The following is a 17,503-nucleotide window of genomic DNA, read 5'->3' on the forward strand; positions in this document are numbered from 1 at the left end:
ATAAATGTAACTTTTGAACAGAGCGTGCACAAGGAGAAATTGGGTGGTGCATGCTCTCGCCCATATTTAATTCCTCTCGGGAGCGGGTTGAGGTGTGCCTTTGTTTTTAAGTCGAGAGGGCGGGACTTTTCAAAAATTCTCCACTATACTTTTAAATGTGCTAGAGACTTAGGTGACAAAATGAGACTAAAACCCCCCAGGTTACCTTCAGCAAGTCAGAGAGGGTAGCCAGGACTTCAGGTGGGCCGACATCCAACCCTTCATCCCGACCCGATGACTTCCTTCTGTACGTGACATTGCCAAGATACAGGATGGCCGAAAGCACGGAAAAGATCCTGAAACACAATTGTAATATAGAATGAAAACTGCTAGTCATATGACAGATGTTGCTGCAGTGCTTCAATCTACTCATCTGATTGAAGTCAGTGAATGGAGGCATTGTGTGGGATTATAACAACACACTGCCCCCATTTAACTGCTGCTTTTGGCTGTCCACTTGTAGCAGATGACGTCCTTCACAAGAAGGTTTTTCAGATTGCTGATCATGTGACCCATTTAAAAAAAGAGGAGAAAGGAAATTCTACACTCCAAAGGAAAGAGTAAAAAAATCAAGGAACCCTCTTACAAAAATGAATATTTTTTTGATAAATTTAGATGTTGGTACTAATTTTTGACATGAAGAGAGATTCAGCTCTTTGCAAAAATTATAAATACAATGAATCAATAAGAATTTAAATCAAGTATTTTTTCTGGATGGATGATAGAAAGAATTATGCGTGGATAGATAACTGAGTGCATAAATTTAGGAAAAACATAGATGGAGGGAAAACAGAAGTGGAAAAATTGACAGAAAGGAGGATTCTTCTTGAGGACAAATGGATTGGGAACAATCTGGGAATAAAACATTTACCATGCTCTCTTTTTTCCCCCCACTCTACTCCAGACCAAAGAATAACTCAAACCTAACCCCAAACCATTCCAGACCGTAGGAGCCCTACACACTTCAATGCTCCACTCACTGTTTCTTTGTGGCCGGAAGAAAGCCAACCATCTGCATCGCCTGCTGCAGCCTCTCAAAATCATGACGCAGATCTTCCTCATCTTCTATCTTAAAATTTTCCTGCAAAGAAATAAAACAAAACCAGTTGGTTAGGAGGAACAAAAAAAAAATAGTGACATCACAAAACCTCAAATGGCAAACCTGGTAAATAAAAGGACCCGTGAACAAAGGGCTGAGGAAACAGGGGAAACACTAAAGAGGCCTTATTAACATGCAAAGCACATGTGTGGAGCGAGCTCGGAGGGTACACAGCAGCTTATTCACACGCTTGGCAGCTTTCATCAGAAACAGATCCAATCTAAGTCCATTTTGGAATACTAATTGCAAATTTCGTCAGTGTGTAGCTAATTTAAAGCAAATGTTACTGGCTTAAACATGTGAAAAATACAGCGGGGTATTAAGGCCAGGCTAGAGGTTTTATTTTATAATAAGAAAATAAAGTCATAATATTATGAGAATAGTCATAATATTATGAGAATAAAGTCGCAACATTATCACAATAAAGTCATAATATTAGTAGAAGTCGCAACATTATTAGAATAAAGTCATAATATTATGAGAATAAAGTCGAAACATTAGATGAATGAAGTTATAATATTATGAGAATAAAGTTGCAACATTATCACAATAAAGTCAGAATATTACTAGAACTCACAACATTATTAGAATAAAGTCATAATACTATGAGAATAAATTTACAAATTATCAGAATAAAGTAACATGACGAGAATAAAGTCGCAACATTAAAAGAATAAAGTTGCAAATTTACGAGAATAAAGTCCTAATATTATGAAATCAAAATTGGATTTCATGATACAAGAAACACTATCTTCCCTAAAACGAGGAAATTTCACTCAACTTGTTAAGTTATACATTGGCATGGGTTTCACAAATACGGAAATATTAAATCTTTTAACACATCAGCATCAAATTATTATCAGTGTTTCTATGACAAAGTGGACTCAGGTTGCTGTTTGGTGGTGCTGGTTGGCCATCATGTGCTGGCTGGAGCTTGAAGCTTTCTTTCTGAAAAAGGTTGTGGTATGAAGACTTCATTCTCATATTTTTTTTTTTAACTTAATTTTTGTAATATTACAACTTTACTCTCCTAATGTCGCAACTTTATTCTCCCAATGTCGCAACTTTATTCTAAAAATATTATGACTTTATCTTCATAATAGTATGACTTTATCTTAATTTGTTTTTTAAATGTTATAAAAAAAATAAACTATCTCTAACCTGGCCCTAATACTGTTGTAGGAAAACTGTTAAAGTACGTACAACATTTTGTACCTGCTTGAGGTAGAAGTACTCTTCAGGGGGCAGTAATTTAAACTCCCGTCTCTCCTCCTCTGAAGCACCTAGTAGCAGGTAGTAAAACACATGGTAGTTCCTGGAAAAACAGAACAAAAGCAAAAAAACCACCTTTATTAAATTCTATATTTTGAAAGCCTCAACTGGTATAAGAAAAGATTAATGTAAAAAAAGCTACACAAATGTGGCAGGAAAACATTATGATGATGAATAAATAATTGCTGAGATTTTCAATTCTGCCGTTATCATGTGATTAGTAGAAGCTTCATGTTTATGACTGCACACAGAGATGGTTATGGCAATAAACCAAAATCCAAACAAATCATAAACTGAAGGCAATACCAGCGTCTTGATGAAATTCATATCAGTTTTCCACGCATGCAATCAACCAAGAGGTAAACAGGTGACATAAGCTTTGTTGTAAAAGCAAACGGTATTAATGAATTTCCACGATTATAATAAAAAAAAAAAACATTCACATCATACAGTAGTCTCTACCTCTCTGACTAGACAGCTAGGAGGAGATTAGCTGTACGGTGAGCAGACTGTGAGTAGGCACAGGGTTACGCAGAGCGACCTGTCAGAGGAGGGTGAACAGATTTTCCAAAACTAGCTGGAGAAAATCTAGACAGGAAGCCTATAAATGAGTAATACCTGCCTACTCAAAAGAAAGTACTGTTATTTTCTATGAGGCATCCTCCAGCTAAGCTGAAAAAAATTGGTTTACAGCATAAGTCAAACCATTAGAATAAGGCGGGGACGTTAAGTCACAGGAAATAATAAAAGCTTGTAAAGTCTTACTATAACAATGAAATTGTCTTAAAATCTGGATTTTTTTTCCCATTTCAGGTGTGTTTTCTACTAAGGTTTAATTAAAAAAATCCCAATAACACACTCAAATAGTTGTCCCAGCAGCAAAGCGTAACACAAATGAAAAAATAGAGATAAAGGTAAAAAATATTTTATATTCTATAAAAAAAAAAAAATTTAACTGAAGACTTTTGCTGAAGACTTTACAAAATCCTGTAAAGTAAGCAGCTGTTAAAAATCTATTTCACAATTTTCCTATGTAAAATATTTCAGCTAATAAATTGTGGATTTTTAAATAACAACCAGAGTGGCCTAGATCAAATGCATATCTTTTATCCCACAATTTAGGAATATTGTGGCTTTTTTTTTTTTTTTTTTTTACCAGGAATAAGCAACAATCCTTGAATGGTAATTCAACCCAACAATAGATCAAAAAGGTCCAATTTGGAAAAAGGCCCAAAAGTGAAAAACAAAAAAAATGAATAAATTTTAAAAATGAACCTAAACTTAATCAGTGATTGTAAAAGGAAATTCTAAAAAAAAAAAAAAAAATATTTAAACAAATTTGTGGCAAGGCAAACGAAGGATAAAGCGTTTATTTAAATGTAACTGAATGTAAAATTTCCCTGTGACGGACTGGCCATAGACTGCTACAGATAGGCACAAAACCCCCATGATGGACAGACCGATGTAAGATCAATAGCTGTTGTCAACCAGAACATGATTTTAATCTTTTTAAACATAACTTCCTTATGCACATTTATTTGTTCCGCATCTATCCAGATCAGGAAAATTATCAAATGAATTCTCACACTTTTCCAGGACTTCTCAAGGCTAAAAAATCTGGCTCCATTTCCCACTCACCCTGACCCAGACTGAATAGCTGTGTATTAGTCACACAGATAGCAATAGACAAGTAGGCACGTGTGAATAAGAGCAGCTTGGATGGTATGCAGAGTGACATAACGAGTGCGGTCAGTATGTCACCACCCGGGAACAGATAACTTTCACACAGATTTGATGAAAGCAAAAAATCTGCTCATACTGCATTTAAAGACGGACATTTAACATCCTACTGTGGAGATACAGCCTTCGCCTCACACTTGGTAGAAACATCCACGTACTTAAAAATAAATGAATAAATCACACTTTAAATTTTAGTCAATTTATCCAGAGGATAAATTCATCATATTTTAGGGAATTCTTACTCTTATCTACAGCTTAACCTTCAGTTTCTTTGAAATAACATTCTTTTGTTTTTTGGGTGTTTTTGGTGAATAAGCTAAAACATTTTCTCATTTTTTGGTGAGAGGTGACGCTACTGCAATAACTAATACATTTACTTCAAGGCTTTTCTCTTGCAAGTCTTCTGTATGTCAAATATGTTAAGTTGGTGGATGCTGGAGAAAAGGAGTGTGGGTGTGTAAGTGTTCCAGCAGATGACTAGACTCCATCGGAACTTCATATTTAACCATCAGGGTCTGCTGAGTGGGAAAGAATAAAAATAAAAAACCTCATCTCATGTTTATCCAGACGGCCTGATGAACATTCAGCATTAAGGGTGAAGGGTCGAGACCACCCCAGTTCATTCCATACCTCTCGTTCTTTTCTCTTGAGACCAGACGAGACTTTTCCAGGAGGTACTTCTCCACCACGGCCCTGTGAGAAAGTGTGAAGAAGAGGCAATATAAAAAAGGAGAATTACTAACTGAAGAATGAAGACATTTTAGTTTGCTGTGTGTCAAAGTCAAAGTCAGCTCGTAATAATAAAGATGATTTGAACAATAAGAGCACAAAGAAACCGCTACATGCACTCCGAAGCTCATTATAAACTATAAAGAAGCATACACCAAAACATTAAAATTCCACACGCATGCAGTCAAGAGGGTTGTAGATTTAAAAGTGGTGGTATTTAACAAACCGACCGACCCGAGGCCATAAAGCCTAAATCAGATTTTATATGTCTAACTTGTTTTCTCTATAGCCAAGTAAAAACAACACTGACGCCAGGCCTCGTGACACACCAAGAATAGAGCCCTACTGTGAGAAACTTGGTCGTGTCCTTCTACCAAAAATGCAACCTTAAATACAGACAACACGAAAAAGTCTTCACATACTGATAGTTTATAAACACTGCTATGTTGGCGTGTGATGTGTTGCAAGTTTCTCGACTCCAGACAAAACAGCAGGATTCCGTTCAGCGTCGAGTATCACAAGTTAAAATTACAGAGATAACATTTCAAACGTTTGAGAAAGCATTCCCAGATAGGAATTCAGATTAAGCCGCACATATAAATACATCTGAAGCCAGTTAGAGCATAAGATGTCGAAAGTCACTTATCCAGAACATTTAATGCATAAAAAAGACATTTCAATGAAAATTTTTATTATTAATTTAAATAGATTATAAAGGTCCTAAAACTTGCTGTATAAATAGAACCTGAAGGAAAATCCTGAACCTTAATGTAAAATGTAATGTAAGCAGCTTCAAAACTTCAACATATTTCCATGGTAAAACATTTACAAACTTTTTCGCCATAAAACACAAACGTTGATGCATCTTTTTTGCGACACACCAACACCAAGAAGTGCATGATTGTGAAGTGGTTTTCAAAGAACTATATACTGTGAAATGCATTTACATTTAGGTCCCCCGCCAACATGGTTCACAGTGTGTGATAGCTCTATTTTTCCATCACAATTGGTGCTATAAAAATACAGATCAAGAGCTGAGCTGAGGATCTCTGCAGCTCCTCCAGAGTTAAACAAGAGTCTTTTTACTGATTAATGTTTACATTGTCTGGCTCTGCAGTTTAGGTGGACGGTGAAGTCCTGTTTTAACCTTCTACATTCATTCATCCCTGACTAGTCATAGCTTTTAGCAAGCTGTTTGTTCACTAATGTTCTCTATAAAAAGATCTGCCCCTGTCCCCCACATCGAACATAGCCACCAACACTGGTCATAAAAATCCTAAAAATAAGAAACTTGTGAAAATTTTAGAGGGGGAAAAAAGGCTTTTGTTAAGCACTTTAAATTAAAAAAAAAAAGTCCCAAAGGCAGGCAGAGAAAAGAGAGTAGAAAAAGGACTAAAACAGCTAGTGTGATATGATAAAGGGAGATATGGCCTCTGATTTCTTATACAGAAACCCAGAATAAGCATAAAAACGCTGAGTGTGAGAGGGAAGCCTGCCTTTCTAAATCTTCTCTATTGAGCGGCTGCCATAGCGGAGATGGGTATTCAGAAAGCCAGCCTTTGTAAAGCCTACTGTGAGAAGGGTTGACGGCCCGGTGGGTCTATTCTAATATAGCTCCCCGTCTCTAAAGATTTAAAGAGTCACACAAGCACAGACAGCAGCTGTTAGCCAAAGCTGCTGTCTTTGAAATGACCATAATGTGCATTTCATCGTCTCACAAGCCTCCGTCTGAGCTAAAAAAAAGTCTCAGCCTTTTAAAACGGACTCTGCAGGCTGAGCTGAAGACCTTTCTGAGGGTAAACATTCTAAAAAAGCAGGAGGGCACCAGGCGCCATAGAGGGGTAACAAAGCTGGGGAAGCCCACTGATTTCAGCCCCGAGCAGCTGTTTCTACATGCAATGTTAACAATGATGTGAATCTGAAAAATGGCACTGAAAGCTCTCTGCTAATTTAAGGTGGCTGTTCTCTCCTGTCCTAATGAGGAAATAAGGAAGTGACCCATCTGACCATACTTTGATGCAGCTTCTAAACCAGAATTGGAGTGCAGACAAAAAGGAAGAACCTCCAAGTTTCAATCCCACATGCACAATGAGAACCACATGACCGCCCATAAAAAAAAGGAAGGAGGAAGACATTTGGCTGCAAGCTAGAGGAAGCCAAACAGAGGAGCTTACTTTAAATGTTGTTGACTACTCACCCTCGCACTACTCCGCTCTCCAGATAATTAACCTGGATGAATTTACCAAACCGACTGGAGTTGTTGTTGTGGGCCGTCTTAGCGTTACCAAAGGCCTGGAAGAGGAGAGAGGCAAGGAGAGAAAAACTAATTTAGCAAAATGCATTGTCAAGTGGCAGAATTTTCTATTTCGGATTAGCAGAAAAGGATGAACGCGTTTCCATTTCCTGACATTTTCTTATTTAAGGTGATGTCACAAAGCATTAAAGTGATTTTGCTGTACAGAGGAATTGAACAGGAACAAGGCACATAAAAAGTCAGCCGTGTATTTATTTGACACCATACTATAGATATCAATTATTAAAAAAAAACATGGAGCAACACTGACAATATTAAAACAGGATGTTCTCCACAACTGCTTAAAAAAAAACACAGGACAGAAACTTCACAGGGAGGAGTCCAGAAGCAGTGCTAAATGAGCTGCAGGAAGTTCAGCAACGGTTGTATTTTACATGAAAAATCTATCTCCTGTAGTCTCCATGTGTCTGGACTAATAGAGTAGGAATAACAAGACGGTTTTATTTCAAATAAAGATTCATGGCTGGGTAAAACTTCTAACACGATTGAAGAATATGTACTGATGTAATAAAACCCAATTTGGTCTTTGGGTTACCATTTGAAAAGGTAAGTTTGACACAAAAACCACAACGAGCAACATGAAAGAAAGACCATACCCACACTGCCAAACGGTGGTGGCATCAGCATGAAATAACCAAGACTTCTAAATGCCCTAAAACCAGAAAGAGGCCTCACTTTTCAGCAGCAGTCTAAATCCATAAAGACATCAAAAGCAACAACAACAAAACTATTTGAGTGAAAAATGTAAGTTTTGATAAGGCCTAGCCAGACACCTTTGACAGATAATCTGTGTGGTCAGCTCAGGAGCGCAGGCGACTAGAGTCGTTCTCTCCACTTAGAGGTTTTGGAAAACCTAGGTGAGGCATAAAAGGGATTTTAACTGAGACACTAATAGACTCCTGATTAAGTGTGCACACTTAATCAACCAGGTTATAACACCTATTTGGATTTCATGTTTATCTTTCTAAATAATCTATTGGTCAGTTTAATATTACAAGATTAAAGACAAATTATGTTTGAATAATTTAGATCATGGTCTGCTTTTTTATACTTAGTGTGCAGACTTCTGAGAGCCACTGTTAAAGATCCACCTCTCCACACATCTCCATCCATTAAAAAGCTTCAGCTTCATTAGAGATCATCTCTGAACTGGGCTGACTTTCAGCCCAAATATGGAAGTGCTGCAACTGAATCTAAAGTGGAGAGTACTTCCAGTTAAACATGCATCTCTAGCAGCAAATTTATTTCAACAGCAACAAACCATGACAACATCAAGGCGGACTATTCAAAGGCTAACCACTGGTTTCACACAGAAGCTCAAACTGAAGAGGAGAGATATAGTCCAACATCTGCAACTCTTGCTCCTGCCCTCCAGTTACGCTTTACTCATCCCCCCGACCTTCCACCCAGCTTTATCTGCATGCATCTCTGCAGGTAGGCAAGCACAGAAGGCCAGTAGTGATAAATGAGTTAGGGGGAGGCTTGTGCAGCAGCAGGTTCAGACCCTGAGCCATCAAAGCGCGACTAGATCGTTTTTCATCTAACAGAGCGGATTCTCAACAATCTATCAGCGCATAGATGAGCTACTGTACCGGGCTTCACAGCGGGGCCCAGATTACTGCAATGGTACAGTAACACGGCAACACCTTTTCCCTCATGATGAGCATGTTCACATGGTTACAGAGACACACACACAGACCCACAATCAAAGGCCACCACAAGGGAAGTTGACTCAGTGAATACTAAATAGGAGCCACATTGTATTTTCCAAAGCAGCATACAGAGTGAATTTGATACAGTTGCACTGGTGCTAATTGGAGTATTTTGGGGCAAAAGTAGGTTTTCTTAAATTCTTTTTCCTTCCTTCCAGTTTTAAAACTCGGCAAAACGTGTATTTTTGTCTGTGGTGAAGCTTTGTGATAGTTTCAAACTTGAGAGACGTGTGAGGCAATCATTGTTGCTTGTTCATGCATGATGAAAGAGACGCTCTGTAGTCTGAGAACAGTTCTTTTGAGTCAAACCATGACTTTCTAAGACTAATCTACAACAGCAAGCCTTGCGAGAGCAAACATTTCTCTGAAACCTTTCAGAAACTTGAAATCTACACACTTGTGAACTCGAAGGACAAATGAGATGATGGGATTTTATTTTTCCTTCACCAGCTTTAAGGCCACGAATTTAAACTCTGCATGGGAAACATATGATTGGCCAGTGGAGCCTACTTCCACTGCCTGTTGTGTAGAGATGCTAAAGCTCGACTACTTAAGTGAGAACATTGTGGTATTTTCTATTTGCATGGTTCTTTTGTTTTTAATGTCGTTAAGCTTCAAAATAAAGGTAAAAAAAAAAAGCTGGTAGCAAGTTTCTATTTTTTTCCTCTTGGCTTAAAAAGAATAAACATACTAATGTGGGTATACCTGAAACATAGAAATAATTAAATCTTTCATTTCTTTTGAAAAATATAGCATATGGGTTTTGCAACAAATTTAATCTAGCAAGAAATTAGGTCAAACTTGCCCTTTGGATTTAAAAGGTGGCCCAGCTCCACTTTGGTACATTTACAACAGTAGAATTTGTGGTTTACATGTAATAAAATGAGATGAAGTTCATAGTTTCAAATGTTTCTGCAAGGGACCAACTCCTACCCTCATTCAAGCTTAAATCCTGGAGCTCAAAGTATTGATCCTGTGCCACGATTGAGCTCAGCGCTCCATGCTGTCCAATGTGCCCAGCTTTTTCCTCAAACCCCACCCTTTGCTCTCAGCTCAGAAAAACCCTGGGAACTCTCCGTACGGCCCACAGCGCTACACCATGGAGGGAATTCTAAACATCTCACAGCCTTGTTCGTATTCAAACATGCCCGTGAGCCTGTTCCAATCTTTGAATCCGATTGGCTGGACTAAACTGCAGGTATGAGGAAAGGAGACCTAGGGCTTGCCGAACCGTAGTTGTGGAAAACAGACACAGTCTTACGAAATGGAGGTTTGCACACAAGGATTTTAAGGAAGAAAAAGGAAAAAAATTGAGGTAGAAAAAGGAAGAGAGCCTCACTGCACACTACAGCTATATCTCCATGCCTATTTATTTATTTATTTTTTGATAGCACTGTTCCCTGTAGATTTCCTCTAAAACAGCCAGACCCACCAATATAAAGTCTCACATCCCCATTTGGCAAACAAACTTGAAAGACACTTTTCTCACTAAACACAACAGGGGGCGTGTGTTTCAAGCAGTACGGTTTGAATTTATGTGCTCAAACAAGCAACAAAGATAAAATAAAAGTGTTTAAATACACCGCAAAGTCATCTTTACCCAAAGACTAATCTATAATGCATCATGCAGACAGTTTCAAAAAGCTTTTACCGGTAAATAAATAGCAATCACACATTCCCAGTTTATTAATAGCTGCAACCGAAAGGCAAGAAAACCCATTTTCTGAGTATGTCTATTACAACCAGAGCTTATATGGATGGCTCTGAAACCTTTGAGCAGCAAACCTCGAAAGGGGTCCAGCCTTCAGTTAAATGTTTCCACAGGGAGCTGCCAAGGCCCTGACACAGACACCTCTCTACAGCAGGGGTACGCTCACAAAAGGCCTGTAAATAATCCAACCGCCACAGAGAGCACCCCCACTTTCCACAGTGGAGAGCGACAACAGAAACTCAAGAAGAAGTGATTCAAACACTATGGCACCGAGGTTTACAGCTTAGGCTGCAGAATCTTCGAACCCCTACTGATATAAATGATGCGAGTTCTGACAAAGGTTAAGTTCAGCCATTTGTGAACATCAGATAAAAGCAGAGGTATGGGGGTGGGGTGGGGGGAGATCAAGTGTAATCCCTGGTAACTGTGGCTACACTCTCATAATACTGGCAGACAAAATAATCAGTGATTGTTGTCGGACTGAGTGAGTCTTTGGTGAGATCACATGTCTCTGGCAGAGACTGAATGTGACCACGTCGCTACACAGTTCCTCCTCCGCACAGCTTCAGTCACCAGTTTCTGAGTCCTCTAACATTTAGACCCCAGGATATTCTCTTGTGTAAAATAAAGTAGAGCTAAATATGCAAGGACAAAGTAGAATGTCAGTGGCATGGAAACGACACCCCTTCTCAGTAACCATTTAAAAAATGGCAACCAAGATAAATATAAACAAACCATTTTTCTTTCTTGAACTTACTACATTAAGCATAATGGGCAGGAATTCATGAATCTGGAATCCTGAAGGATAAAGGGTGTTTATAAGCTGTAGAGATGGTATAATTGTGTTTTTCACAACTTAATTCAATTGTGAAATAAAAAAAAAGCAATCTACGCCATTTCCTTTCTTGAATACAAGAAATGCTAATGTTGATCATTTAAGAAAAAACAATAACTATGACTCACAGACCTAGGAACATTGTATTTACCCCTTTAAATTTGAAGTCACTTTCAAATCTGCATCTAATCATTTCTATTCTTCACCATCAAATTTATTCCTATCACATTTCTCAGGTTCTCCTCTAAAAAATAATAGAAAATTATTTTTTTGCATGTTTTTTCTTTAAGAGACATGTTTTTAGCCAGCATTAATAATAGCCAACTGTTCCCCTGTGTTGAATGCCTGCATGATGGAAATATAAAAAAGAAAAGTAATTGTGGTTAGGAGAAAGAAAAAAAATCTAATTGCTTCAAGATGCAGCGGTTTTGATCTTATTATAGGAAGTAAGTGAAAAATAAATGATCAAAATAGGCTTTAAGGAAAATATTTTTTTCTAATAGATGTGTAAAATACTCAACATGATGACATAAACGCATCATCAACTGGGACAAGCACTAAAAAGCCACACACATTTTCCAGGTTAACTATTCTGTTTTCATAGCACACTGCTGGGTTTAAAATGACCAACACGTGTATCGTAGCAAAGATCAACGAGATATGCCGTGAGGAACAGCTGTCGCAAACATAGCAAATCAAGTTATGAGGAGTCTTTGAGTCCACCACAAAGATATCATGATCAGAACTTGGAGAAACCAGAGCAGACAGCTTGTCTTTGTCATTTAGCCAGCCAAAAATAAATAAACACACACTGTTATTGAGATATATGCTTACATTTAAAATATTTATCTGTATTTTTAACTAAAATGGTTCATGATTCTACCCTTTATCAATTTAAAAAACATTGAGTAAATATCAAGATCTGACATGTCCAAATATTTGTCTATTCATCCAGCATTCATAAGAAACACATTCAATATATTTTTATATTGTTACTTAATAGATATGGTAAAAAATGTATTAAAAAAGTAGGCTTTTACTATCTCCCATCATCACTTATTTTTCTGTTTATCTTCCTCTTTTACAGTTTTCCTTCTGATATTCGATTAGAAAAACAAACAATTCTGTTTATATGTGTATTTTTTTGCATCTGTTTTCTGCATTTATCTGTGAAAATTATACATGCAGATTTCTGTTGGGTATGTGTTTTTTTATTGCCTCAGTCATTTGGCTGGTATATAATTGTAAAGCAGTGTGCATCAACTTATTGTATGGATGAAGTCTAATTAATGTTAATTGTAGTTTAACTGTTAAAATCTTTGAAGACTTTAAAATGAAAAATAAACATAAGTGAGACTGTATGTTTTTCCTCTCCTTTTTTTACTTCCTGAAGCTCTGCAAAGCCTGGCTTATTTCTAAACTTGATGGGTTAGGTTTTTTTTTTTTTTTTTTCCATAAAAATGTATGAGGATATAAAAGAGAAAAATAACATTTCCGCATCATAAAATGGTCCCAAATGTTAAAGTTTTTTAAAATTAAAATCAGAAAACTGCATGCTTTTGGTTGATGCATCCATAGACTGAAAAATTTAGAATTTTCCTCAAATTATGAAAAAGATTTTCTTGTTTTTTACCTGATGGGTTAACTGCCTCATGCAGATTATTCCAACCATCTGTTGATTTTTTTCTTCCCTTTATTGGATACACCTGAATGGGCTTTTGGATGAAAGCTCAATCGAGAGAATAAAGGATTTAAAGTCCAGAAAAAAGGCCTATGCTAAAGGTGGAGAGTTTTAATAGCAGAAGCAAAGCTCTGAATGCCAACTTGTGGTCCGTTTTTTTTACCAGATTGGAGCCATTTAAAGCTGCTCCACCCATACCATGATGAGCACCACATCAAACTCCGGCTTGTGGTCACAGCACCACAAATAGATGCCAAAGAAGCCTGCCGACTGATGCTACATTTACAACTTGTAAAGACAAGCATTTTCTACCCTTCAGTAAAATTCTATATAGTGTTATTACAGGAAGGTATGTGTGTATAAGTAAATATATCTGTTTGTGTTTTAGGATGACGCATAAGACTTAGACACAGTAATGCCAGCCTTTTCCAGAGTCATACACAATGCCACCCACTCAGAAGAACTGCTCATGCCATAGAGATAAACAATAGATGAGTGGACAGAATGGCAAGCTTCTCCTCTGTACTTCCTGCGACAACAATACAGTAGTCTGGTGCGTTCACGCCCTTCAAGACTCTGAGCTAACAGCAGAGGGAACCACGGCCTTTGCTTCCTGTGTCGTAACTACTTCCTGCTAAAGGGAACTTCCTGTCTGAGTCTGTGAGACAGGAGCGACATGGAGCAGGCCGGCCGGGGACTTTGAACACGAGTGTTTACTTTAGTGGGACAACAAACTTAAGTTCCAAGGCTACTGTGTGGGCCTCACTGAGTGGTCCCATGAGAGAAACAGCAATATTTCCACACCTTTATTGTGTCACAAATTATCTGAAATACCTTTTTTATTTTTTATTTGTGATGATAAAACCACTTTTTTAAAACTATGTATATAACTATGCAATTTAAATTAAAGATTAAAAATGCACCAATCGGGGTTTAAAGGATGGTACCTATTTCCAATTTAAAGTAAGGTCTGATCAACCACTTCAGATTTAGATTATTATTTTTTTTTAACTAAAAGGACCATAAACAAAAAATAAAGTAATAAATGTGCTGCAGCCCTCTAAGATAGATGAATATCTTTTCTTAGAGAAGCTACTTAAGTCTCACTTCAGGGGAATGTCTGACTAAAAGCGGTTCAGGATAGAGTTTAAAAAACAAGAAATAAACCCTTGTTTTCTGAAAGTACTTCTGATTCGTCTGTCATTACTATCTGACAATAGCATGTAACTGAATACTCATATTTCCTGTCTACTTTTATTATATATATTTTTTTTTTTATCCAAAACATGGTGGACCACCAAAGCAACACCTACAGTACCGATGGAATAAGTCTGTTTTTTGGGGGAAACCCTGTAAGGTATTTATGAATTTGCCTTTTAGTGCCTGCAAACTCCTTCCTACACCTTTTCTTTTTAACGTCACAGCTGTAAGATATACTCATCAAAACCAGAAAAAAAACAACCCTCACCCTCTCTACTCGCACATCTTTCCATCGTCATCTCACAACATGCTGAGACAGAGGCAGTTCTAGCCGACAACAAAAGCCAGAAAGCTTCAAAGACAGGTAAAGGAATAAAAGAGGGAATTACGTAACAGTGGCCCAACCAGTTCAACCAGTTTACGGGAAGCACTGAGATCTGTTAGGCCGATCTGCTGATAGAAATCTAATATGTCACCGTCCAAAGTAGGTGTTAAAAGCTATGGCTTGGTTTTAAATCAAATTTTAAGAATTAATTCAATTCTGGTTCTCAAGATTTAGAACGGATTCTTTTTTATATGATCAATCTGGTGAGATTTCAAATTGGATTGTTACTTAAATCATGCGGATGTGTAGTTATGCAAAATATTGATACTAGTATTATATTAACATTGAATAGCAATGTAATAGTACAGGTAGTAAATGGGAAACTCTAAGGACAAAGAAAAAAGGATAACTTAAAAAAAAATCAGTCTTTAGGAATTTACTCAGAATATTTAATTCAGGCTCTAAGACCTCCACTTTTGCCGTATAAACACTGACAGACTAGCAGACATAGGCATAATATCCCTTTACCACAGGTCAAAAAACCCATTAAAACCTGGGAGCAATCAGCTTTTAGTGACAGTGGGAACAGCTAACTGACGCCTGTCCACCCGGGTCAAACAACTCGGCAAGTGAAGCGCTTTAAAATCACCACGGCTCTAATCGGCATGCTGTGGGAACACCAGAGCCGGGTACATCCGCTAAATTACGTGATACCATTGAAAGCAACTTATGAACGCCAACACACTTTGCCAGTCGCTTCTGAACTAACAAGCTGAAACAACTCTGTTTACATTCGATACACATGGAGCAGCGCTGGTGGGAGGGATTCGGAGGGACAAAAGAGCAAATACTTACTAAACTTAATGTTACTTTTCATGGTTTACTTTCCCGATTTCTGTCGCACTGCTACCTGCATGATGGTGTCACCATACACTGCGGCGGGACAGAGGCCAAGCAGCTTGCCAGCGAGGGGTTAGACCCCTCTAATGAGAAGGGAGCCAAATGCCAATTGTTAACAGGCCGACCTGTGTTTGAAGAAACCGGATTAACCCGCTTTTTTCAGTGTGAAAGAGGCTATATCTAAATCTGTTCACCTAGGAAATAAAAGCATTAAAACTTTTAAAAAATAAAACTTTAGTTCTTTTCTTATTATTCATATTTTGAATGCAGGCATGTCACATATAGCACCCTGCAATGGTAAATCAAACTCCTTGATATTTCTGCTATGTTTATAGCCTGTTATAACCAAAACCTTCAACATATTTTATGGTATTTGACTAATTTTCCAAACAGACAAATGAAAAGTGAACCTTGGCATTTCATAGAAAACAACTTTTGCTGTAGTAACAACTGCCAGTCTTGTATACCTCCACCATCATGGCTTGCATAGAAACAAATATTTTTTCTTTCAAACTACCTTAACCCATGAACAACAGTTTCTAAGTCCTGCCACAGCTTTGCTATTGGTTTGAGCATCTAAAGATATTTAGATCCAACAATTCTAATGAGCTCTCCTGTTCCTAAAGAACAATCGGCCTTCCACACATGATAATACTGCCCACACCATGCATCACACTAAAGAAGGGGTGGACAAGCTGATATTCTTGTAATCTGACAAAATAAGAAAAACCTTTTTACAAAAAAAAGGTTTATACACTTCCAAGGTACAGTAAAATATTGGTAAAGCAGGACTGCAAAGATCAGCAAAAAGTTAACGTTTTATATGCTGCTTAAGTAAATACATTTAATTTGTTATGAAAAATTTGATGTATGCAATCCAACCAATAAAGATGCTGCAAAGAATCTTCAGACATTACATGTCAGAAGAGGGTAGTCTTGTTTTGTATAAGACGGACAGCTTGCACCAGTCTCTATTAAAGAGTTCACGTTTCTACGCTAAAGGCATCATTACATTCTCTGATGATGAGGGCAGCAGAAAATGCAAAGCTATTCAATAGCCATGAGGATTGGAAGACTGTTTCTAGATGCAATTAAGTCTCTACTTCCTCCAGTGGCCTGGCCGACTAAATAAGAGCCCATTGCTCTCCTTTGGACTGCTGACACATACCAAAAACAGCAGTGGTGGCAACAAGTCTGCCAAAGGGACAAAAACTGTGCTGATGAAGAAGGAAAATACTAAAATGCCCCCCCGTTCATCCCTGAATATGACATCCGCAACCAGACACTGACAGGCCGCAGCTCTGCTCTCTTCCATGCATCTGAAAGGAGCAGAAACATCAGCATCTATGAGAGAAGATGGAAATCTGACAGATGATGGATGGCAGCAAAGTTACTGCTTCTGGGATAAATATTTCTATATTCTGGGTATGAATTTCAAGCTTGGCAGCTTGTGGTAAACCCTTAAACAGGTTCCAAAAAAATGGGAATAAATTCCTAGAAACTTAAAAAAAACAAAAACAAACAAACAACGGTTTTGATTCCCTGCAACATCTTATGTATATCAAATGAGCTGCATTCCACGTCAGGCTTTTCAGACTAAGGATCTTTTTTTGGTCACATTACTGTGAAATAAAACTAAGAACTATGATTTGCTTTCAGATCTGCACTCAGGGTTATTAATTCCCCAAAGAGAGCCGATCAAACTAAGCCAGACTGCTGCGATTGTATAGAGTACAAAATATGAGGTTTTGTTTCATGAATTTTAGATCTTCATTTGTTTAATTCCAACTTAATTCCCAGACATATAACACCCCCTAACATAATAAAACATGGCAACATGCATTCTAGAGATCAACCAACTAGGAAAGGCAACCGTCATATTGGAAAAGGTAACCAGGCTGACAGTAATGAGAGAATAAAGGGGCAAAATGAATATTGCTCAAAAG

General features: G+C 37.7%; 1 protein-coding gene across 8 annotated transcripts in view; it reads right to left on the reverse strand.

Moving 5' to 3' along the window:
* The window catches only part of LOC119785798 (unconventional myosin-IXb), a 69,311-nt gene that overhangs the window by 20,526 nt on the left and 31,282 nt on the right, over positions 1 to 17,503 (reverse strand). For all 8 annotated transcript variants that reach the window (XM_038288599.1, XM_038288602.1, XM_038288600.1 and 5 more), the window contains exons 5-9: positions 7,077 to 7,171; positions 4,781 to 4,843; positions 2,354 to 2,453; positions 1,020 to 1,120; positions 206 to 335 (exon numbers count right to left, since the gene is read on the reverse strand). In XM_038288599.1, the coding sequence (XP_038144527.1) occupies positions 206 to 335; positions 1,020 to 1,120; positions 2,354 to 2,453; positions 4,781 to 4,843; positions 7,077 to 7,171 (489 nt within the window). The remainder of the gene's footprint in view (positions 1 to 205; positions 336 to 1,019; positions 1,121 to 2,353; positions 2,454 to 4,780; positions 4,844 to 7,076; positions 7,172 to 17,503) is intronic.

The sequence above is a fragment of the Cyprinodon tularosa genome, unplaced genomic scaffold, assembly GCF_016077235.1.
Source record: "Cyprinodon tularosa strain WSP-4 unplaced genomic scaffold, ASM1607723v1 ctg259, whole genome shotgun sequence".
NCBI lineage: Eukaryota > Metazoa > Chordata > Actinopteri > Cyprinodontiformes > Cyprinodontidae > Cyprinodon > Cyprinodon tularosa.